The sequence below is a fragment of the Pongo pygmaeus genome, chromosome X (assembly GCF_028885625.2).
Source record: "Pongo pygmaeus isolate AG05252 chromosome X, NHGRI_mPonPyg2-v2.0_pri, whole genome shotgun sequence".
Taxonomy (NCBI): domain Eukaryota; kingdom Metazoa; phylum Chordata; class Mammalia; order Primates; family Hominidae; genus Pongo; species Pongo pygmaeus.
Window position 1 is genome coordinate 127,683,114 of NC_072396.2, and position 24,402 is coordinate 127,707,515.

The 24,402-nt window shown below is 38.2% G+C and overlaps 1 protein-coding gene across 3 annotated transcripts in view; it reads left to right on the top strand.

Annotated features, from left to right (window-relative positions):
* Positions 1–24,402, top strand: part of GRIA3 (glutamate ionotropic receptor AMPA type subunit 3) — a 306,145-nt gene that overhangs the window by 220,424 nt on the left and 61,319 nt on the right. For all 3 annotated transcript variants that reach the window (XM_063660409.1, XM_063660408.1, XM_054471451.2), the window contains 3 exons: positions 957–1,163; positions 13,630–14,006; positions 24,182–24,380. In XM_063660409.1, the coding sequence (XP_063516479.1) occupies positions 957–1,163; positions 13,630–14,006; positions 24,182–24,380 (783 nt within the window). The remainder of the gene's footprint in view (positions 1–956; positions 1,164–13,629; positions 14,007–24,181; positions 24,381–24,402) is intronic.

The following is a 24,402-nucleotide window of genomic DNA, read 5'->3' on the forward strand; positions in this document are numbered from 1 at the left end:
CTCTTTCTCCCCACCTCCATGCCCGCCCCCATAGGACTGACGCTTCATCTGGACTTGAAACCTAATTCTTCATTGTGGGGGAAGCAGCATTGTGTGGAGGAGAGAGTACATTAGGATTCTAAAATTAGGTCTACCACTAACCTGTAAAACTGTGCAAGTCACAACTTCTCTGAGCCTCAGGTTGTTATTTCTCTTCATTTATGAAAGGGGTATAATAATAATCACCTACCCACGTCATAAGCCCATTTCAAGGCACAATTCACTACATGAAGAAGTTTCCTGCAAAACTCAAAGCACTTAAAATGTGAGATGGTATTTTCATTTAGTTTTAAAACACTTTTCTAAAAGCTGGTTTGTTTTTACTGAATGAAGTACAAAACTGGGTTAAAAACAAATACATCTCTAAGTGTGAAAGTATGACTAACTGAATGGAGACTAGGCTGAAGTTTGCCTTTCATCTAAGCATACATATCAAATACTCCCTTTGTCTTAAGTACTATACTAGGCCCTGGAGATATGAAAATGTAAATGCCACGGACCCTGACCTCACAGGGATCACAATGCTTCCCCAGGGCTTTGCCTCAACTACCTGCGATTCCTACATAATAAATCTTGAGAAATCAAAGGCACTTCACCATCATGTAACTAAGTCTGCCAAATTTGATGAAATCAAAGACTTGATAGGTGAAAACTGGGCCATCTTTCAAACTCTCAAAAAGAACTGAAATCCTTCTCTGCTTCCTTAAATTATCAGTTAAGGACTCCCCCTACCAAAAAAAAAAAAAAAGTGACCCAATGAATACTCAATTAAGGCTCTTCTGTTTACTAAGTAACAATTTAAAGGCCTTTTTCACATACCGAACCTCAATAGTCACAGAGGGGAAAAATTATTGCATTTATCTTCCCTTAGAAAAATGTATAGGAGTAATCCTTTTATCTTGCTTCTGGTCCCAAAGGAATCACCATATGTAATGTACAAGAAGAACCATGAGCAACTGGAAGGAAATGAACGATATGAAGGCTATTGTGTAGACCTAGCCTATGAAATAGCCAAACATGTAAGGATCAAATACAAATTGTCCATCGTTGGTGACGGGAAATATGGTGCAAGGGATCCGGAGACTAAAATATGGAACGGCATGGTTGGGGAACTTGTCTATGGGGTGAGTTTTTTCCAATTCTGTTTTCATTTACTCTGTGCTTTCCAATTAACAAAGGAGAGAGAGGATTTAATTTTCAAGTGCAGTATTTATCCAATTGTATAGTTTACATATAGTCTACAAGAAAAATATATTCTACAGTTGCGTTCTGTAAAGGCAGGTTGTCAGTAGTATCCTTTGGACAACGGGATTATTTTACTAAAAGGAAAATAGAATTGGGGGATTTTATTTGGCAACATTAAGCACAGCCTGCCCTCTATTTAAAATCTGTTCCTTCTGTGTTCTCTAGCTCAGGCAGCAGAATTACCACCCACATAGTTGCCTAAGCAACTTTGCCTAAGCAACCTCATCATCTTTCCTCATTGTTCCCCTCTTATCTAGTCAGTCACCATGTCCTATGAATTCTACTTTTAAGTCTCTCAAATCTAGACACATTCTTCACCCCCACCATCGTCACCTTAATTAGGGTTCTTAACATCTATCAGTCATTTAACTTGTTACCCTGCGTCTGTTCTTACCCTGGCAAATTAGATCTCCACATTACTGTAATTTCCCACTTTAAAAATCAGGATGAAATTCAAATTCCTTCACATGGCAAATAAGGCACTTTATAATCTAGCACCCGCCTACCTCTCTAGCTTCATCCTGTACTCTTTCCCCCTCACACCCAATGTTCCAGCTATAGAAAAGTAAGTGTTGTTCCCTGAAGGTGCTGAGCTCTCACTTAGTATAAGCCTGGAAGTACTTTTGTGTCTCTTCAGCAGCTAATACCACCTACTAGTCCTCTGAAACACAGCAGTGATACTTGTTTCAGAAAACCTTCTCTATTCGCATCTACTTGCCTGCAGTCTGGGTTAGGTACCCCTGCTTTTTGCTTCCTTCCTTTCCATATTCATATAGTACTTCTAAGTCTGTATTGTAATGATCCATTTACAAGTTCCACTGTTCTACTAGACTATGAACTCCTCGAGGACAGAAGATGTAGCTGATTCATTTCAATATCACACAGTCTGAAACACAGACGTTCAATAAATCCTTGCTGAATTAATGAATGAAAAATGAACAGAATGGCTCTGCCAGGGGCTTATCTATAGTCCAAGTGCAAAAGAATTAATATGGGCAATTAGGGCTTTTAAGAAAGGTACAGTGGTATCTTCAGAGCTCCTGGGTCACTTAGTATTAAATGGTTTTGGCCTCTGATTGTGAATGTCAGATCTTGGGCAGCTTAATGAGGCACATGTAAATAAGCAGAACTGGACAGAAAAACTGCCCATGCAGTAAACCAGTCACTAGAGAACTAATCCAAGTGCAGGGGGTGGTGGCAAAGGTTTAGTTCTAACAAACAAAGATTACCTGTAATAATAACTCTCTGTCTAGACAATATCTACACTAAGTAAGGGGAAGACAGAGGAATCTAGGAGGTGGAGATACTGAGAAGCCCCAGCTGGCAAGAAGCAAACAACCAGGTTATTTATTTATTGGACTGAGGTTCAGGAGAAGGACTCTAGTGCTTGGGATGGAAACCAGCAAGAATAAGGTATAGCTCTCCAATCATATGAGAGTACTGGGGTCACTAAATAAGTTCTTGGAACAGGCCTTTGGGAGGAACCACAAAGTCGGAAGCTCGTTTCTAAAAATAAGGGCACAGAAAGGTAACAAAAGCAAAGCTGGACCCCAGATATAAAAACTGGAGCACCATCCTCTAGTCAGACGAACAGCAAGGCAACTTGAACTTCAGCCCCCATCTATGGGCCTGGAGCCATCATCTCCTGTCTTGGGTCAAGATTGGTCCTGGGAACTGGGGCAGGGCTAAGTGGCAGATGAGATTCAAGTGAATCCAGCAGTAAGAAAGAGAAGAATTTCCAACGCCAGTGCAGAGAGGGCTCTGAACAAGGGTCAGAGCACCCAGTCATGATTTCTGAGGACTCTGAGAAGCTCTGAACCATCTTGACATGGCTCTAATCTTTTACTTTCCAAGTTGTTGATAAGGTTTTCTTCTCTTTCCTGTTCCTCATCTCCCCAACACTTAGGCTTAAGAGGTCTTGTCTTGCTTACAGCTCACCCTTGCTCTTGGCACATTACCTGATACATAGTAAATGCTCACTTTTTGCTTTAATGAATCAATGCCTGGCATACAGTAATGCCTAAGCCAATATTCATTAAATTGAGTTCATGGTGGGATATAATCTTGCAATATCATTACTATTTCTATTCCTACTACTACTATTACCACTACTATTACTACTACTACTACTACTACTACTACTATTAGCTACCATTTGTTTCGTATTTACTGGCTGCCAGATACTGTACTAAGTGCTTTATACACTTTATGTAATTTAATCCTCACAATACGCCTCTGGGGAAGGTGCCATTATTAAACTCTTTCTACATGTGAGAAAATTGAAGCCTAGAGAGGTGAAGTCACATGCCAAAGACCAAACAGTTTACAGTGACTATCTTAGTTTGTTTGGACTGCTATAATAAAACACCATAAACTGGGTCACTTATAAACAACAGGAATTTATTTTTCACCGTTCTGGAGGCTGGGAAGTCCAAGATCAAGGGAGATTCATTGTCTGGTGAGGGCCACTTTCAGGCTCATAGATGGTACCTTCTTCCTGTGTTCTCACATGATGGAAAGGGTAAGGGGTCCCTCTTGGGCCTCTTTTATAAGGACACTATAAGTTTCATTTGTGAGGGCTTCACTCCCATGACCTAATCACCTCCCAAAGCCCCACTTCCTAATACCATCACCTTGGGGGTTAGGATTTCAACATATGACTTGGTTGCGGGGTGGGGGGGACGTGGGGACACAAATATTCAAACTGTAACAGTGACACAATAACTTTAACCCAGATCTTTCACTCTGAAGTCCATGCTTTTTAACCATTACACTATCTGCCCAACAGCTAAAGTGTGGTTTCAGGCCCATCCCATTCTGAAAGATAGTTGAAATGTATTAGAAAGGCTTATGGTGCCTTAGTCATTCTGGAGAGAAGAGTGCTTGGCAACAGCAGCATGGCAAGAAATTTAAGGCGTAAGTGTCTTTTTATTTTATTTATTATTTATTTATTTTTGAGACAGAGTCTTGCTCTGTCACCCAGGCTAGAGTGCAGTGGCATGATCTTGGCTCACTGCAACCTCCGCCTCCCAGGTTCAAGCGATTCTCCTGCCTCAAGTTCCTGAGTAGCTGGGACTACAGGCACCTGCCAGCTTGCCCAGCTAATATTAAAAATATTTTTTAGTAGAGATGGGGTTTCACCATGTTGGCCAGGCTGGTCTCAAACTACTGACCTCAAGTGATCTACCTGCCTCGGCCTCCTAAAGTGCTGGGATTACAGGTGTGAGTCACCGCACCCAGGCTAAGGTGTAAGTTTCTACTAGCCCAGGTTATCCGATGTGAGCTATACCATGAACTCTACCACCCCATCACAACTGAATGACCATATTTCTCCTGTCACTCTCTGTAAATAGATCACTGCTCTCCTGGCATTGAGGAAGACATTACACACAGTGACATAGAGCAAGGCAGATTGATTGACATTGTTCAGACAAAGACCAATTTTCTCAGTGGATTTTGTTTCTCCTCCAGCATGTTCCCTGTACTGCACTCATTTAATCTCCACATATCTCTTCCTCATTCCAATTTGTCTACTTGTGAGTGAGGGAGCTTGAGTATTAGAGTCCCTCATTTGTTCAGCAACTTAGATGCTTTCTCTCCACTTCTGAATAGTAAAAGTGTTCCTATAGGAACTTTCCCATCTTTTCCCTTTAGTTCTTTCTACTATAGACAAAAGCAATAGCCGGGGAGGCTCTTACAGAAATGTCCTCCTCCTTCCCCTGCCTAAAACAACTTTCTGATGCTTTCTGGGCTTATAACAGGAGGTGATTCCAGAGAACTACAGCAAACCAACCCATTGGAGAAGACTGCCAAATTCCATTTTCCTCTAAAACCTGTGGCTATGAAAAATATACATTCTTATCATGCTTGGAGTAAAAGCTCTCTGTTAAAGAGGATGATCTCATGAGCTAAATGTGTCTTCATCTTCATTTAGAAGTTTTAGTCTTTTGGCATTGGGAAGTTTTCAACTTCTCTATCAATGACAGAAATGGAGAAAAATGAAAACACAGGCTTTCATTTCTGGCAGGCCTGGCCTCTTGTGGTTTGCAAGTTGCTTTAAAAAAAGAAGAGCAGAAAACCCCTAATGATTTCTCTAAGTTCTTAATGAGCAAAAAGATGGAGAACAGGGAAATATTTCCTGCAGTGAACATGAAACCTATACAGATAGGCACTGCTTTATCTTAAGGGTATTTCTCTTATGCTTTTAGTATGTAAAACAGAGCAGAGTGGAAAGAATGAAAAAAATCAGAGATGAAGAAAGCTCTGCAAGGGAGATTTCAGTGTCAGTCATAACGTCTCAAGAAAGAATCAAAAGGAATTAAATTTGCTAAAGAATAAAGAAGCCAATCAACCTCTTTTCAGATGATTTATAAATAGGGTTTTTTCTAAAGAAATTCAAATCAGGTTGATGTTGGGGCACCTTGTATCTCTAAGAAGGCTATTTTTGAAACAAACCTCAGTAGGACACAATGTGCCCCATTATGTAAGCCCTTCAGAACATTATGGACTTGAAACTGTCCACCTGCTTTTAGCAGTTTTGATTTTGAGCTGGATGTCTGTAACACCACTACATGGTAACAGTCCCAGATCAAATGGCTTACAGACCACAAGTTTTTATGGCTTCCAAATACCATATGTTTTGAGGACAATTAAAAACAGCATTTTTTGCTAGCAGGGCTCTTAAACATCCTTAATCCTACCTTACCATTCATTTTTTACAAATGCATATGGGGACCAGCCAAGATCAGACATCAGAACTGTCCCTCAGGTAATCAGGAATCCAAAGCCTGTTAGAGGACACAGGTACAGCAGTGGCAGCAGGACTGGACAAAGTCACAAAATCCCACAACTTGGCAACACAGGTTTTGTGACTCATGGTCTGGTGCTCTGTCCACTGGGTCACACTGGCTCAGTTCAATAAACTTGTCAGATTATGGGAATATTGGTGTTGTATCAATCAGATATAGCATCCCCACCTGGCTGTAAGGGGCTTACAATCTAGTTGGATTATAAACTTTTCCATCTAAGATACTTATTTTGCTTTTTTTCATACAAGATACTCATCCTGTTTATTTATGGCCTCCAGGATAATGTAATCCACATTTCTAGTTATCACTTGAAATATCTGAAAACCCAATATAGACAGCTGGGGGGTTCTGCCCTTAGAGAGGAGATATGATCTAAGAGAAAAAGAGAGTCAGGAGAAAGGCTAAAAGGAAATTGAGGCCCCAATTAACAGAACACCTCCTAGTGGGCAACTGCCATGTTCCTTATGTTCCTAGCAGTTACAACTAAGGATAAAGAAGAGGGGGGTTGCTTTGGGAAAGGCTTGACAAGCTGCTGCTTAAATTGCTTCTTCTGACTTAGAAGATAGCAGAGAGCCTGGGGGTAGTAATGGGGTTGCAGGGATGGTTGATTATAGGTCATATTCCCTGGGTGTCCCCAGACTCCTTCACGCTCCTAGGACACATGGCAACTTTACAGATACTATTTGCACTGACATTTCTCTGCCTAGAAGAAATTATCTCTTAGGTTGTCACTATCCTAAGCTGGATTCATTTTCCATTAAGAAAGGCAGAGAGTCGATTTGTCCTTCCAGCTAAAAGGCAGAGAAGCAAGCGTCCAGTAACAGATGCCAGATATTCTTCAGGTGATTATACTGGGCTTTGGCAGAAGGGCTGATGATTTGATAAAAGTCCCCCCTCCTTCAAATGATGCATGTAAACTCCAGGAAGGAGCATTAAGGACACATGAAGTATGCCATTCGAAGCAGAAAGAGTGGGGAAAATATTTCCAGCTAAACGTAGTCTCACAAGGCCTTCATCCAGCTCCAGAGACACTTTTTTATCTTCATATTGTCTTTAACTCTCTCAGCTCCCCAAGGACAAGTAGCCCTAATCAATAGATCCAGTCGGGGATACCTGTTCTGGATAAAGAAATTCGTTGTGACACCGCTTGTTGTTGCACAGATTTAAATAAGCCTCATTCTTTTCTCCAGATCTTAACAATTGCAGACAGTAAATATTCCATAGATTACTGCCAATAAATCAGTTTAAGTCTTGTCCCCCAGCACACAAGCAATTATATTCCTATTGTCTAGCTTGATTCTGCCCCACTCCTGTTTTCAACACATATCAACTTTCCAAAGGAAATGTCTGCCAAAGGCAACTAGAGCCTTGTGGTTGATACAGGGACAAAGGGTCAGGTTATGTCTGCTTCTTCTCTTGGATAACATATAGTACATTATGATTACACATCAATACATTGTCTACTTCCTCTCTCCTATCCCCTTCCTTGCTTTCAGAAAGTGCTTTAAAATGGTGTCTGACAAGCTCCTGCTCATTCGTAGTCTCATGGTGGGTTACAAGTTTTGTATCAGATAATCAGATGAAAATTCTTAAAGATATAACAAGCTTGCAATCTCAAAGAATTTTTAAAATTATGTTTAAGTCAGTGTCATCTCTGGCTAAAACCTGTCAGATTCTTAAGTGTATCAGCCCTACACGTATGAGTTTGTTGGTTTTTAACTTTTATAACATTTACAACTTTGGCAACCCACCTATGAAAAGGATTATAAATCCCCTCAAGCTAAATCCTCTCCAATTAATGCAGTTGCTCCGTGTTTGCAACTGGTGAGTGGAAAATTCAAACCTAATTCAGTGTGTTTACTGAGCCCACACAGCCACATTTAGGCTGCTTGATTAAAATCCTTTAAGTAGTCAAGATGCAAGCAAAAGTACTAGCAAACTCTTACTCTGTGCTCTTTGCATTTGCTTGATTTTGTCTGTCAATTGGAGCACCCTCATACCACTACCACACACTTACCCACCTAGGTTTCTGAAAATAACTTGCCTACTGCTATTACCAGTGCAAGCAGAGGCTTGAGGACAACTGGCCACTGGAGTGATTCAGGATACCCCAAGAGAGGCACTTCATTGTTGAGTCAGAATTTCACCTACTCCCTAACCCCATCCATAATTCTTACCACTCTCTCTCCCAGACAGCTGGCTTTCATAAGAGCAGAGACTAGGAAAGGAATTCCATTTGAGGACTTACCTTTTTCAGTTTTTCATCAGTGTGGGCCTCCTCAATCTTTAAGTTGCCTTGAAAGTGACCTCTCCCTTTACCTTCTTGCTATGGCAATCCCAGGAGAGCTCAATGGGTATTTTTGGATGCTAGTTAGTTACAGGGTGGAGCATATAACTAACTAGTGTTCAAAATACCTATTGAGCTCTCTTGGGACTGTCATAACATGATTGCCCCACATAAATTATGCCAAGCGGGTCCTATGCTCTGAAATAACCAATTATCACAACAACTTATTTTAACATTTATTTTACGTTCAGGGGTACATGTGCAGGTTTGTAATATAAGTAAATTGCATATTACAGGGGTTTGGTGGACAAAAAACAACCCCATAAAAAAGTGGGCAAAGGACATGAACAGACACTTTTCAAAAGAAAACTTACATGTGGCCAAAAAACTGCCTGTGGGAATAGTGGTGATAGAGGGCAAGGGCTTTGCCAAGGCTGGCTCTGAGCTGACATGAGTTCTGCTGCTTGGTTTCTTACCAAACATGCAAGAAAGGAGAAGAGTTGCTAAGTCTCCTACCAATAGAAGGGAAGGGAGCTACAGATTCTGCCTCAAGCTGTCCTTGAGCCTTCTTCCACCTGCTTTTTGCTATTCCTTTGCCTTTTTCCATCTGTAATAGGTATTTTTTAAGGTTCATCATGGGGAATTCTCCTTTTGGAGTCAGGTCTACATCAACGAGGTACAACTGAGCACAGATTTAATGCCATTCTTGATTGGGAGAGCACCCTCCAAAACATAGACAAATTCCACATTTTTTGAAAAATCGAAAAATCTCCTTAGAAAGAAACAATCCAGAAAAAAAAAATACGGAAATGCCAGGCTGAGGAAAAAAAAGGCAAGTGCCTAAGGGAAGCAGATGATTCTTCCTGTTGTCTTTTGTGATTTCAGAAGTACTTCAAACTAGGAATGGCCTTCTTTGGGAATCTGTTCTTTTGATGAATGTTCCTGGGAATCAGACAACAAAAAGTAGTCCTGCTTTATCCATCTAGCCACGTCTTGTTAGTATTTAGTGGTGCTTACCATGTAGTAGGTGTTTCAATTACCAAGTAGGGTTTTTTTAAAGGGGTCAAGATTCTCAAACTCCTTTCTGTACCTTCTAGAAAAGACCCCAAATTCCTTAAATTCATTCCAAAATAATTTTCTCACGTGAATGCCTTCTTATTTCTTGTTTCTAAAACAAACAAGTAACAATTTCTCCTAGAACTATCTTTTAGACTTAAAAGATGAAAAATACTGGTTAAATTAAGTAATTAAATTCAAATGAAATCAAGTGAGAAATGATACTAGAGGGGTATTTGCATGCTCTGAGCAGGAGACAGACATGTTGGCAAAGAGAGGAAGTGGCTTTACCTGTGAATTCTCTTGGCATGACAAGACTCTTTCTAACTGATTCAGACTTTCTCTGCCAAAAAAAAAAAAACTCTGCTAGCTTTCTGGCCAACTCATTCTCCTCAGTACCCTTTTTTACTATGACCAGGTCTAGCTTCAGGCAAAAGGGTAAAAGAGATGAAAATTTGTCTTTGGCTCCCCTCTAGTTAGTAACGTGGAACTGGAAATTCAGAAGTTAGCCACGATGAGATGAGAGTTGAAACCATAGGTAACAATACTGAGGGATGAAAGTGAAGGACAGAACCTTAAAGAACAAACCTTCATTGATTATCTCCTAAGACAAGCACTCTGAATAGTCTCTTGGGGTACAAAGGTGCACCTTGATTGAGAGAGCAGAACTAGGAAGGAAAGTCAGAGAAGGAACATTCAGAGAGGTAGGAGGAGAACCTGTAGTCTTTCATAACAGAGAGCTAAGGAAAGCACGTACATAATGCAAAAGGCCAATGGCGTCACACACGCAGTTAATGTCTGAAGGAAGATATTTGAATTTAGTAGCCAAGTATATAATTCAAGAAACAATTTCAGTAATTTGGAGGGGCTGGAAATTAAGTCTCAGGGGTATAAGGAGAAAGTGGTGTTGATAGCAACACAGTAAAGCTGTATTTTTTCAATAATACTGGTGGTGTTAGGGAGGGATTTAATGTGGTTAAGAAGGCAGCAGGATCAAAAGGTGGGAGGAGTGTTTTCTGTTTCATTTTTGTTTGTTAGTAAATAGGATTACCTGAAAATGATTTTAAGTGAATAAAATAGATCAATGATTTTCAAATTATAGCAAACATTACAACAAACTGGAAGACCACATGAGTCTCACGCCTCCACAATTTCTCATCCCATACATCTGGGGTGGAGCCCAAGAACTGGCATTTCTTTTTCTTTTTCTTTTTTATTTTTTTTATTATACTTTAAGTTCTAGGGTACACGTGCACAACGTGCAGGTTTGTTACATAGGTATACAGGTGCCATGTTGGTTTGCTGCACCAATCAACCCGTCATTTACGTTAGGTATTTTTCCTAATGCTATCCCTCCCCCAGCCCCCCACCCCCTGACAGGCCCCAGTGTGTGGTGTTCCCCCACCTGTGACCATGTGTCCTCATTGTTCAACTCCCACCTATGAGTGAGAACATGTGGTGTCTGGTTTTCTGTCCTTTTGATAGTTTGCTGAGAATGATGGTTTCCAGCTTCATCCATGTCCTTGCAAAGGATATGAACTCATCCTTTTTTATGGATGCATAGTATTCCATGGTGTATATGCACCACATTTTCTTAATCCGGTCTATCATTGAGGGATATTTGGGTTGGTTCCAAGTCTTTGCTATTGTGAATAGTGCCACAATAAACATACATGTGCATGTGTCTTTATAGTAGCATGATTTATAATCCTTTGGGTATATACCCAGTAATGGGATCACTGGGTCAAATGGTATTTCTAGTTCTATATCCTTGAGGAATTGCCACACTGTCTTCCACGATGGTTGAACTAATTTACACTCCCAACAACAGTGTAAAAGCGTTCCTATTTCTCCACATCCTCTCCAGCATCTGCTGTTTCCTGACTTTTTAATAATCACCATTCTAACTGGTGTGAGATAGTATCTCATTGTGGTTTTGATTTGCATTTCTCTGACGACCAGTGATGATGAGCATTTTTTCATGTGTCTGTTGAACTGGCATTTCTAACAAGTTCCCAGGTGACTCTTTTGCTGCTAATCCAGGACCCATACTTTAAGAACCACCGAAATAGATTAATGGAGAAGGGAAAAATTAAAGATGTAAAAGAGATAGTAGATAGAGCTGGGTTTTAAGAAGCCACAGAGAAATATAGAATGCATGGAATAAGTTGATCAAATCTTAGAAAGTGTCACTTTCTGTGAGATGGAAACACACAGAAGAAATGTATAAAGATGCTGCAATATGTTGACAAAGTTGGGGGAGGGGGAACTGAGATGATAGAGCTTATATCAAATGGCTTCCATCTTCTCAGTAAAGAAAGAGGCAAGATCATCTGCAGAGAGGATAGGACTGATAAGGATTAGGAATTGGGAAAAGTTTGAAATAAGCATCATCAACAGACACAGAGGAGAATCTACTTTTGGGGGGATAGATGGATTTAATTTTAGAAATGATTAGTTTGAAATGGTGGTGAGCCTCCAAGGTAGATTTGATCAGTAGGCAGTTGGCTTCAATAAACCCATGCTTTCTGCAACTTCCACTAGGATGTAAAGGATGTAGGATGACCTCCATGCAGGTAAGTATTTTTGTCTGTTTTGTCTGTCTTGTTCACTGCTTCATTCCTAACACCTAGAATAGTGCTTGGCACAGAATAAAGACTCAAATTTGCATTGGAATGAACCTAAGAGGGGTTGGCTAAGGTTGATAATTGCATATAAAAGTAGTGTAGAGTAGAAACCTGCAAGTATCTATGGAGTCAGAACATTATGTTCATTAAGCAACTGGGTTCTGGAATCTGAAGACCAGGGTTCTAATCCCAGCCTCTCTGTGCTTTAGTTTCTCCATCTCCAACATGGGAATGGTGATTGTACCAATATCAAGGTTACTGTGAGAATTAAATGACATAGTAAGTGTAATGTGCTTAGCAAAGTGCCTCATATAGAATAAGCACTCAATAAATGTTAGCTAGCTGTTTATCATCTGCATTTCCCTTTAAACTAATTAAGGAGTATTCCTCAACTGGTTTATCATATGTAATTCAAAGGAGTAAAATTTCATTTCTTTGAAAATATACTCTATATCAGACTTCCCTACCTCTGCCCTTTGGTAGGGGTATTGAGGCATAACTGTTCTGAACATAGAAAAAAATGATCAAAACTGGTGTTTTCACTTCATATATGATATACCATCCAAAAGCCTTTCCTTAGTCAGAAGGATTTTTCTTTGTGTGCATTTTAAGGCCTGGCTTCAGACTATGACTTACTACTGTTGGAAAGGAATAATTGCAGAAAACAAAAGAAATAAATGTAGAAAATCCTAGTGCCTATTTTCAAGGGATTAATATAAAAACGTTGCCTGCCTTTGCCTAAGTTAATTGTGCAGTGCACTACTGACATTTATTTTATTGATTCAATACATGTGAGTGCTACACTGATATTATCACTAGAAAATATAGCTTACTACATAAATTAATATGTGTTCTGACAACTGTTTTACCCTTGTTATTGCCCAGGCAAAATTCTTTCATGTTTGCATATGTCATATACAATAATCGACAACTTATTTTTTAGGCATCTACAGTTTCTTTAGTTTAGAATCTGTTGCAGTGACACATACAAAAATAGAAGATTGAGTCTCTGCCTTCAAAAAACCTGTTTTAATATATATACTCTCAAAAAAATTCAATAACATAAGACAGCAAACACCTAAGAATTAAACTGCTGTGGCCTTGTGTGGCACCTCATGGTGTAGAGTGAAGCAGATATAAGAAGTATAGGATATTATGCCTGCTCCACAAGAATTTTCGGTCAAGCGAGGGAGATAAGACATAAGAACATGAAAATTAAAATAAGAAAACGAGAGTTAAATAGTGACATGTCACAAGGCAGTACAAGTTGTATTATAAGGTAGCAAAAACACACTATTAGGAAAAGAAAGCAGAGTCAGTTGCTCTAAGCCAATGTGTCCTCAGAAGACAAAAGGCCAGCACCCTTTCTTTAATTTACCATCAAGTTAAAGCACTTTAGAACCCACTGAATGCTACCACTTTTCTAACCTAAGCATTGATAATTCAATTGGTTGTAAAGATTTAGGACTTGATATTTTCACCAAAGAAGTATATTAAGTGACAAATAACTGATTAAAGACTGTCTCTAAAAGTCATATATATTTTCTTTTTTTTTCTTTTTTTTCAGAGAGCTGATATAGCTGTTGCTCCACTCACTATAACATTGGTCCGTGAAGAAGTCATAGATTTTTCAAAGCCATTCATGAGCCTGGGCATCTCCATCATGATAAAGAAGCCTCAGAAATCAAAACCAGGCGTATTCTCATTTCTGGATCCACTGGCTTATGAAATCTGGATGTGCATTGTCTTTGCTTACATTGGAGTCAGCGTAGTTCTTTTCCTAGTCAGCAGATTCAGTCCTTATGAATGGCACTTGGAAGACAACAATGAAGAACCTCGTGACCCACAAAGTCCTCCTGATCCTCCAAATGAATTTGGAATATTTAACAGTCTTTGGTTTTCTTTGGGTGCCTTTATGCAGCAAGGATGTGATATTTCTCCAAGGTTTGTTTTTGTGGCATACTCAATGCCTCATTGCATTTTATGGTCATACTCCATTCATGTACATATGGTATTCATCCATCTCAACTCCAGATTTTTTCATTTAGCATTCCATCAAATGACAGATTATCATTAAGCCATTGTGTTTGCTTATGTCCATGAAGTGAGTGTGTCATTGGTGTTGCTTTGAATGTCTTTCATGCATTTCCATGGTATTGTATATACATTAAAACAAACATTTGAACTCTGGATAAAGGCAACATTGCCACTAATATTAATATTATTCAGATAAAGTAAATACTAAATCTTCATCAGATCAAACAGACATGGTTTCCTAATTAATTGTACTAAAGTGTTTTCTCATTTCTAAAGAGATTGGATCCAGACAAAATTTAAAAGAACATAGAACTCTTCTTTAAATCCCTCCTACCTTCTCCTTTCAATGCCCTCCCTTTTTCATTTTGCTCTCAGACTGCCTACAACTATCCATTGTAGTATCCCACCCAAGTTTTCTAGTTAAAACTATAAAACTTCTCAAAGAAAACATAGGAGAATATCTGTTTTACCTTGGTTTGGACAAAGTGCTCTTAGATAAGACACAAAAAGCACAATCCATTAAAAATTTGATAAACTGGACTTCATCAAAATTCAAAACCTTGCATTTAAAAAGACGTATTAAGAAAATGAAAAAAAAAACCGACTGGGAGAAAACATTAGTAAATCATGTTTCTGATAAAGGACTTGTATCCAGAATATATAACACCTCTTACAACTCAATAAAAAGAAGACAATCCAATTTTTTAATGGACAAAAGATTTGAATGGACATTTCCCCAAAGAAGATATATAAATGGCTAATAAGCACAACAAAAGATACTCAACATTGTTAGCCATTAGGGAAATGCAAATTAAAACCACAATGAGATGCTTCCATACATCCTCTAGAATGGCTACAATCAAAAAGACAGGCAATACCAAGTGCTGATGACAATGTAGAACAACTGGAACTTTCATCCACTAGTAGTGGGAATGCAAAATGCTACAGCCACATTGGAAAATAGCTTGGCAGTTTCTTATCAAGTAAGATACATACTTAAAATATAACACAGCAATTCTATTCTTAGCTATTTACCTAAGAGAAAGGAAAACATATTCACACAAAAAGTTATACACAAATGTTCATAGTAACTTTATAATATTAAAAAAGTAGAAACAACCCAAATGTCTATCAACTCGTGAATAAATAAATAAAATATTATATATCTATATAGTGGAATACTATTCACCAATTAAAAAGAACAGACTATTGACACATCTACAACATGGACGAACTTTAAAAATGTTATGCTGGGCCGGGTGCGGTGATTCATGCCTGTTATCCCAGCACTTTGGGAAGCCAAGGCAGGTGGATCATCTGAGGTCAGGATTTCAAGACCAGCCTGGCCAACATGGTGAAACCCCGTCTCTACTAAAAATACAAAAAATTAGCTGGGCATGGTGGTGGGCACCTGTAATCCCAGCTACATGAGAGGCTGAGGCAGGAGAATCACTTGAACCTGGGAGGCGGAGATTGCAGTAAGCCGAGGTTGCACCATTGCACTCCAGCCTGGGCAATAAGAGCAAAACTCAGTCTCAAAAAAAAAAAAAAAAAAAAAAGTTATGCTAAGTGAAATAAGCCAGATGCAAAAAGCCACATATCATGCCATTTGAATCCCATTTATTGAATATCTCATATTGTATGATTCTATTTGTCCCGAATAGGCAGTCTACAGAGACAGAAAGTACGTTAGTGGTTGCCAAGGGCTTGCAGGGAGCAGAGAGGGGATAATCAGGGCCAGTATTAGGGTGAGGCAAGTGAGCCTGAGTAAAGCAAGTACAGGGATCACATTCAAGCTTTATTTAAAATTTTGATATTATGCATTAATTTTTTAAATATTGGACTAAAATTCTATTTATCTTGATTAATGAGATTTTGATGCCCCTTTAAACTTTGCATGTGGGGGAGTTGCCTCACTTGCCTCATCCTAGTCCTAGGCCTGCCAGGATTAACTGCAAATGAGCATGAAGGAACTTTTTAGGGTGATAAAAATGCTCTAAAATTGGATCGTGATGATAGTTGCACAACTCTACGTTTACTAAAATCACTGATCGTACACTTGTATTGGTGAATTTTATGGTATGCAAATTTTATCTAAGAAAAGCAAAATATTGAACATGAATGTCCTGAGCCTCACAAACTTAGTCTAAACCTAAACAAATATGGCGGTGAATTCTTAATCATAATACATTTTAGGTGACTGTAACATCTTTATATTTTGAGACAAAAAAGTTGTAGGTTTTGGTAAACTTGAACATTAATCCAAATACTGACCAGAGTCAATCACACAAACATATTAGGGATTTTCATGTGAAATATAAAGACTCAGAAGAGTCCTACCATGTTTTTATAGCATACTTCATTTTGAGATTATCCATTTGGACCATAAAACATTTAAAAAGAAGCTTTGCAGCATAACTAATTGGTAACCATATTCAGCAGCTTTTTAAAATAGTCTGTATGGGGTATGCCTCATTTATCGAAGTCACACTTTTTTTGGCTTTTCTCAATCTGCTTGATTACATTCTCCAAATTATTTCACTCTCTGTTCCTTTTGTGCTTAGAATGTATGTCATTTTTTGTATTATCTGGGAGTTTATTTTGCTAGTTTCTTTATTTTTTGAAATGTTCACTTCAAGAGACTATGGTTTCTGAATGATCCTATAATTAAATGATTTTTAACATGGCTGGTAATCTATGTTGAGACAATACTAAACAGTCATTAAGACTAAAGATTTTATTGGTTTCTGTAAGTGAATTTTCAGAACTAAGTTTGTGGTATCCCCATTGGAGTGCTGCATACTACTCTGCATACTCAAAAAGTACTCTTCTCATTTTTAGAAGAATTTATATATATATTGATTCATTAAGCAATAACTTAAAGATTATGGCCTGAAAATGACAAGTTGAACAGGTTTGTTAATGTCTTATAGTAGAATTTAAGCTGTGGCTCTTCTTTGGCACTGAGATATATCAAATGCTTTTTTTCAAAGTATGTATTTTATTATACTAAACTAGACACTGTCATAAAGAGCAATGGCTTTCAAAATTTTTTTACCATGATCCACAGTAAGAAGTAAATTTTCCATCACAACTCAGTATACACATATGTATATAACTGAAGGTTCACCATACTTTACCCTTACAATGTGCAATGCACTCTGATATTTTCTATTGTGTCATTTTTTTTAATTCTGGTTACAATTCAACCCAGAAATAGGGCACACAACCTACAGAATAACACTAGCTTAGAGTAACAAGTATTATTCTTACTATACTTTTAAGTAATAAATTATTGCCTTTATGAGCTCTATGTTTTCCACCATATGGGTATTCCCTCCCCCAATATTGTCTTTTGTGTGTCTTTCAAAATAAATTATACCTTTAAGCCTTTTAATAAAATGTTATACTTCTTAGCATATTTCTGATATATACTAGTGAAGAGGAAACATGTTTCTCCTTGTCTTGAGAGCTCTATTCATTATATGTTTGTGCTCAATTGTATAACAGCAATCACTGTGATGTGTTTCTAGAACTATTAACAGATTTAGAAATTTCTGATAATAACATAGTTGTTACTCTAAGATTTGTGGTTGCCTTGACTGCAAACACCAGCAGTATACTTTATTTCTGTTTAATGGCCACGGTTGGAATGCAAACTCTTCAGAAAGCCCAGAATGTGAGCATGCATTATACACTCTGACTTTTCTCAAAATTGAAGCAATTCAAGAAATTATGAGACCACATTTTAAAGTAGAATTTAAGTATTAGAGCAGGAAGAAATGTCACACATAAATTAGCCCAACTGCTTCCATTTACTGGGGGCAGAGGGACAACAACCACCTTCCCTCAGCTCCCACTGTGTGTAGGCACTTTACCTCCATTATCAGGTGGATTTTAATCCTCAAAACACCACTGCAGAGTGGGCATTATACTTATTTTTAAGTTGAAGAAGGTGATAGTCAGATTAAATAATTTGCCCAGCCACACAGCTAATGGCAGAGCCTGAGTACAAACCAAGCTCCAATTCCAAAACATGCTCTTTCCACTTCATGCTGCTTTTTCCCACATCACAGACAAGGGAACAGCACCCAAAGGATGATGTGATGAAATCCAAGGTCATGGAGGTTTTCAGAGGCAACAGTATGATTATTTCCACTACTGCACACTGCCTCCCACTACCAACCTGAAGTTGCACTGTTTGTTCCATTCCTCTCCTCATGCTCAGGCATAAGAGCTGTTTTCCATTCTTTCAACCTCTAAAGAAACTCTACCTTTTTTCTGGTTTTCAATGAAAGTAGGCAGTGAGCATTTAAAATATTATCGAGAGTGTGTATGCTCAAAGTAAGAGACTGGGAAATCAGAAACAAGACATCATGAGAAAAACTGATGGCATCATTACATTTCCACCAAATTATTCACAGCTACCTAGAAGCTTAAAGAGTCTATGTCAATATTAGGTTTGAACTATCATAATTGTTCAGAGTGAGTAAGTTTGTTCTACATGAAGCTGGAGGCTGAGCTAACTCTAGAGAAGGTAATAAATATAATAAGCTGAGGTTTTGTCCACATACAAACTGATTTATTAGGAGGAGTCGGTGGAAGGTACAAGGAGATTCAATTCAACCTTTTTCCCCCTGAGTGGGGAAGGAGAAGACAGGCAGTGGGTACAGGCAGATGGCAGAAGCACAGTGGTTAAGCACGTGGGCACTGGAGTTAGCCTCACTAGATTCACAATCTGCTTAGCAGTTGTGTAACCTGGGGCAAATCACTAAACCTTGCTAAGCCTCAGTTCTTCATCTGTAAAATAAAAAGCACAGTGCCTGGCATGTAAGTTCTCAATAAATGATAGCTATTGTCATTATCAAATTGGCTGCACATAACCATGCTAGTTTCACAAATACTAACAGCTAATATAACATTTGCATTTTAGTTCCTAAAACTCCTTGAGAATACAGTTGAAATACCAGTTAGTATCAAAGAGCTGACCTCTGATGAGAAATAACCAGCAACATTCCTTCTTGAACTTGCTTTTGTTAAAGATTACAACTCTTGCAAATATTTTTATTGTATTATTCTACTATGTCTTACTGATATTGGCTGGAGGTTGTAACTTTATTTTTAATATGAAATTTATTTCCTTTGTAAAACTTGGATAGAACCACTAAGCAGTCCAGAGTCCAAGTCCTTCCAGACAAAGGCTCCCCCTGCTGACTTTCTGTGCAGCTGCAGGGACATCTGAGGGCTAGACAAATTGAAGACATGAGAGTTGGGGGAATTATTACAGAGAAAATGGAAAGAACAGATGAACTTGAACCTGATTACTATGTACAGATGTTTCCAAAGGTGTTACTCTCCTGTTAAGTTTTCAAGATATGAAGTACTTTGTTGAAGAGGGCAGGGGATCTGTCCAGATTAGTTGACATGTAGATCCTCCTTTAAAATGTAAAGTATGTGCAGAATAATAAAAGACATGAAGGGTATAAAATAAATGAGATCAAAGACAATAGGATTTTTGGCTATATTTTAAGCATACCCTTTCCTCTGCTGATGTATGACCACTGTCTTTATCTTACTGCAAATTCACTTCAAAGTAGTAGTGATGTGATAATAAATTAATGAGGTAATAGCAGAATTTTTATTACAACTATTTCACGGCTTTTCTGGCTAAAAGCTGTAGTTTTCCATCTTTGGGACATGGTTACTTATTCCCATCAGAGAAGACTGTAAGAACCAAAGATTGATTCTGCACATTTTTTAAAAATCTGTCACAGACATGGCATTAAATGGAGTATAGAAATGATGCATACTTTGGAAGAAAGAAAAGAAAAAAAGGAATGATAGAGTTTGTACAATAGAGAAGCAGTTTTCAGTCCCAGCTCTTCATCTTGTAAGCTAGTAAAGTGAAGATTATACAATTTACTTACAAGATAAAGGTTATAGCACATAGCTCACTTTTATTATCATTTCAAAGGTCATAAAATACATTTTACTATTAACTCAGAAACTCTAGTTCTTTATTATTACAGATAACAAGAGCATTGTATATTATTTGATGTACGTATTTTGCAGTGCTTTTTTATATGTCTGTTTTCCTCTTGTTGCTAATTTACTTTCATTAACTTCACGCCTCCTCTTACATTTCCTCAAAAGGTATGATACGCTTCTTATAATGCACTTTTGTAAACACTAAATGTGCAGCATCTTACAGCCATTTCATTATGCTAACCTTGAAATCTGTCTTGTGCAACAAAACTATTTGAAATGAATGTTAAACATTTTGTAGCTGCATTAATGGAGGGAAAGATACTGGAAAATGAAAGGTCTTTTTAATTCAACTATAAAGTCTTGTCTTATTTTAATAGATCCTTTATAAAATGTGATGCGATTGACCCATCAGTCACTTTTTATATAACCTCCATGTGAAATGTGAATTTAAGTGGCTATATGAGTACCTAATGAGAAAAGGTAAATGTAAAAATGCCTATGGAGCTTCTTCCCTGTAGGTTCCACTGCACTTTTTCTCAGTGAAAGGATTGAGGCACTTATGCTAAACAAGGGAATAAAGTGGTGGAAATTCCATCAAATCTTTTGTCTAAGCTGCTACTGTTTTGAGGAGAGAATGTTGAATGCAAGCTTGTGCATTCCACACTGATTCCACTGAAACTCCTTTTCTATCTCTGCTCAGGTATGCAGGTACTGTTATACCATTTTTATGTGGGTAATCACCCAAATTCTCCATGCTCATAGGTATATCATGATATTAACCACAAAATTGCCAGAGTCAATAACCATGTACACAAGAGGCCACGAAAATGACCATTTTGCATTTAGGTTTATTTTCAGTCATGTCAACAACCAACAGCTGAGTCATTCAGCTCAACCACATGATGATCTGAGTCAGTACTAAAGTGGCCAAAATAACCAGATTATGATGTGCAGGCTTGATTTTAGATCAGACTGACACAGCCACAGTCCATTAGCCTCAATACAATGGCACAGTGTAATTTCCATAAATTACTGTATTTTTCTCCACATTGTCAAGTAGACAATGCATAAACTACCATTAGTATTCACAGCAGCAAAATATACCTCTTTCCATATCAAACTGTGATTCTGGAATTACTCCAAAGTCAGTTTTCTCCTTGGTCTGGCAAAACCTCATCATTCCAAATAAAAATGACAGTCACAGTTCTGTCCCAAATGAACAACAGATAATAAACAATAATTATACAAATATGTTTGGTTTTCATGCCACTATATTCCTCAGTGTTTGGAGAAAATTTGCACCTTCTATAACTTGCATACCATTTTGGATTTTCTTATACAAAATACAGGTATTTTATACTACAAAAATGTGGGTATTTCTCTCCTAGTGTATAAGTTTAAATGTTTTATTTTCTATTCTGCCTCTCTGTGCCTCAGTTTCTTTATCTGTAAAATACCTCTGTTTGCTTATCTTTAAAATAGCACCTAACCATAGGGATAGAGAATTAAAATAGTTGGCACAGGTAAAGCAATTAGAACAGAGTCTGGCACACAAGAAGTGCTCAATAAGTATTAGCTATCATTGTTATCATTTTTGTTCCTCTATTACTATGGATGTTTCTTTGGAGTGTTAATCTTTTATACAGCAAAATTATTTCTAGAGTCAGATCAGTTCAGAATAAATTAAATGTATGTGGCAACAATGAAGAAAGACTATGAAAGGTCTAAATGCATAATCAAAACACCCTGTATACTTTTAGCATTCAGAAGTGTGACACATTCTTTTCCGACTCATCCAGATGTTTTTACTTCTGATTAAAAGAGAAATGTTCCCAGATGAAATCCTGAGATAGTGTAACTGTTAGAAAAATCTACTGCAAAGCAGATTTTCAAATTCAAAAAGCTAAAAGTGATCATGTTCAGGAAATAAATAAGGGTTGTCTCAGGAATCCAGGGACCAACAGGAACTGCAGATTTTAAAAAAAATCAAGTCAGTTTGTTATAGTTAACCAATAATAAATATTTATCAAAATACCTGCCAAAATTATTCAATCAGAGTGTAGCATCTAAAACAACTGAGTTTTCCAGAGGCCAGAAAAAGGTTATCTTGGGACACAGGAATTTAAATTTGCTTTAAAGTGGTGAAATGCTGGTACAGACAGCGAAGAGCTTGATTTGCCGGCTCTCAGCCCAGAACTACCCTCTTCCCACAGAGCCTGGAGATGTGCCAGGCTCCTAAGCCTATTCTTGACTTTATGACAGAGTGGGTTCTCTTCCTGTGAGTTTTTCTGGGCATGGGAGAACACAGCGTAACTAGGATGGAGCTCTGCCACACAGCAGAATTATCCTAAGGATGATGTGGCAATGTTTTATAAAATCTAGGGAGCAGATTTTCATTTCTGCAGACAGAGCAAGCCTTCAGCAACACTGTGAAGGAGATGAAGTTTCCTGAGTACAAGCCATTACCCATCACTGAGCATTCAATTCCCTCACACTGTCCAATAATTTCCTGAGGTCCCTGTCTCTGAGGAACACTCATGATGTAGGACCAAACTTGCAACCTGTCTGCACCTTGAGAGTTTTATAAAGTGCTGCTGCTTAGTCCCAACCCCCAGGGTTATGATTTAATTGGTCTTGGATGAAGCCTAGGCAAGGTTTTTTGTCTTTTTGTGTTGACATGTTTTGACTGAAGCTCCCTAGATGATATTGATATGCAGGCAGAACTGAGAATCACTGATGTAGAAGAACAATGTTTCTCAGTTTGGTCTGCAGACCACTTGCAGCAGAATCACCTGTGATGCTTAAGAAGTGCAGATTCTTGGGCATTCAGCTATTCTGAATCTGCATTTTAACAAACACCTCAGGTAATGCTGATGCACAGTAACATTTAAGAACAAAAATTTCCCCTTATTAAAACTTACCCATCTTCTTTCCCATTCCCTACTAACTGAATAAACAGTGGGTGCTGTTGAAGTAATGTGTTACGTTTTGATCAAGCCTCCTGAAAACAACACAGAGGGTGATTCGAATAGAATTTCTCCATCAGACCAGGAGGATGATTTTGTTTTCGTTTTCCGTGTGTAGGGGTGGAAGGGGGTGTGGAGGAAGCAAGCCTTTTAATGCCTCTAATCCGACTATACAGGTAGTTTCCTACTTCATTTGGAGTCTGCCCTGAATGGTTAAGGCTTAGTTGTCAAAGGAGAAAGTTTCTAATCTCCTGGGCCCCAAAAGCTATTTATATTAAGATGATAATAAATATTATCATCTAGCTCCTTGCCTTATGGGTGACCAACTCCACAAAATAGCAATGTCTTTGTTAAATTTATTAAACTCAAAGTGAATAGTGCTCATTTTCCAGCACCTACCCATTTATCTTCAAGTGAGAAGAGGTTTTTGACTATGTTTCTCTCATGACATTACCTTGTAGCAGTGGTTTTCAACCTTGGTTGCACTTTGTAATCACCTGGTGAGCTTTAAAAAATTTAAATGTCTGTGTCCTACCTCCCAAGTTCTGATTTAATTGGTGGGCCTGGGCATGAGTTTTTTTTTTTTTTTTTTAAGATTCTGGGTGATTTTAATGTGGAGCCAAGGCTGAAAACCATTTGCTTCTACAGGTGTGCCCAGCAAACTTCACAGGAAGAGAACTCAATAAGTTAAATTATGACTTGTGGAAGCAGGAGATGGTAAAAAATATTTTTTCCTGTAATTAAAAGGAAAAATCCTGCTGGGAGTGCACTTGTAGTCCCAGCTATTCAGGAGGCTGAAGCTGGAAGATAGCTAAAGCCCAGGAGTTCAAGTCCAGTCTGGGCAACATAGAGAGACCTGACCTCATTTTTTAAAAAGAAAATCCTGCTTTGAAACGTGTATAGGCCTGACGAGTATTATGCATGCACCATCATAATATGCCATCATGACATGGGGTATTGTTGTTAACATGTGACCTTCATTTAATGTTTTAATTCCCTCACATCATCTATTTCCCTCCTTCATCAGCTATACTGAAACCACTCCTCTTTCCAGAAATAGAGACAAGGATTTCTTAAACTTAGATCTGGCCCCTCTGGGTCTGGATTTGTTTTTGTTTTGTTTTATAGATCACTCTCCGGGCGCATTGTTGGAGGGGTTTGGTGGTTCTTCACCCTGATCATAATTTCTTCCTATACTGCCAATCTTGCTGCTTTCCTGACTGTGGAGAGGATGGTTTCTCCCATAGAGAGTGCTGAAGACTTAGCTAAACAGACTGAAATTGCATATGGGACCCTGGACTCCGGTTCAACAAAAGAATTTTTCAGAGTAAGTGCTTTGCAGTTAATTA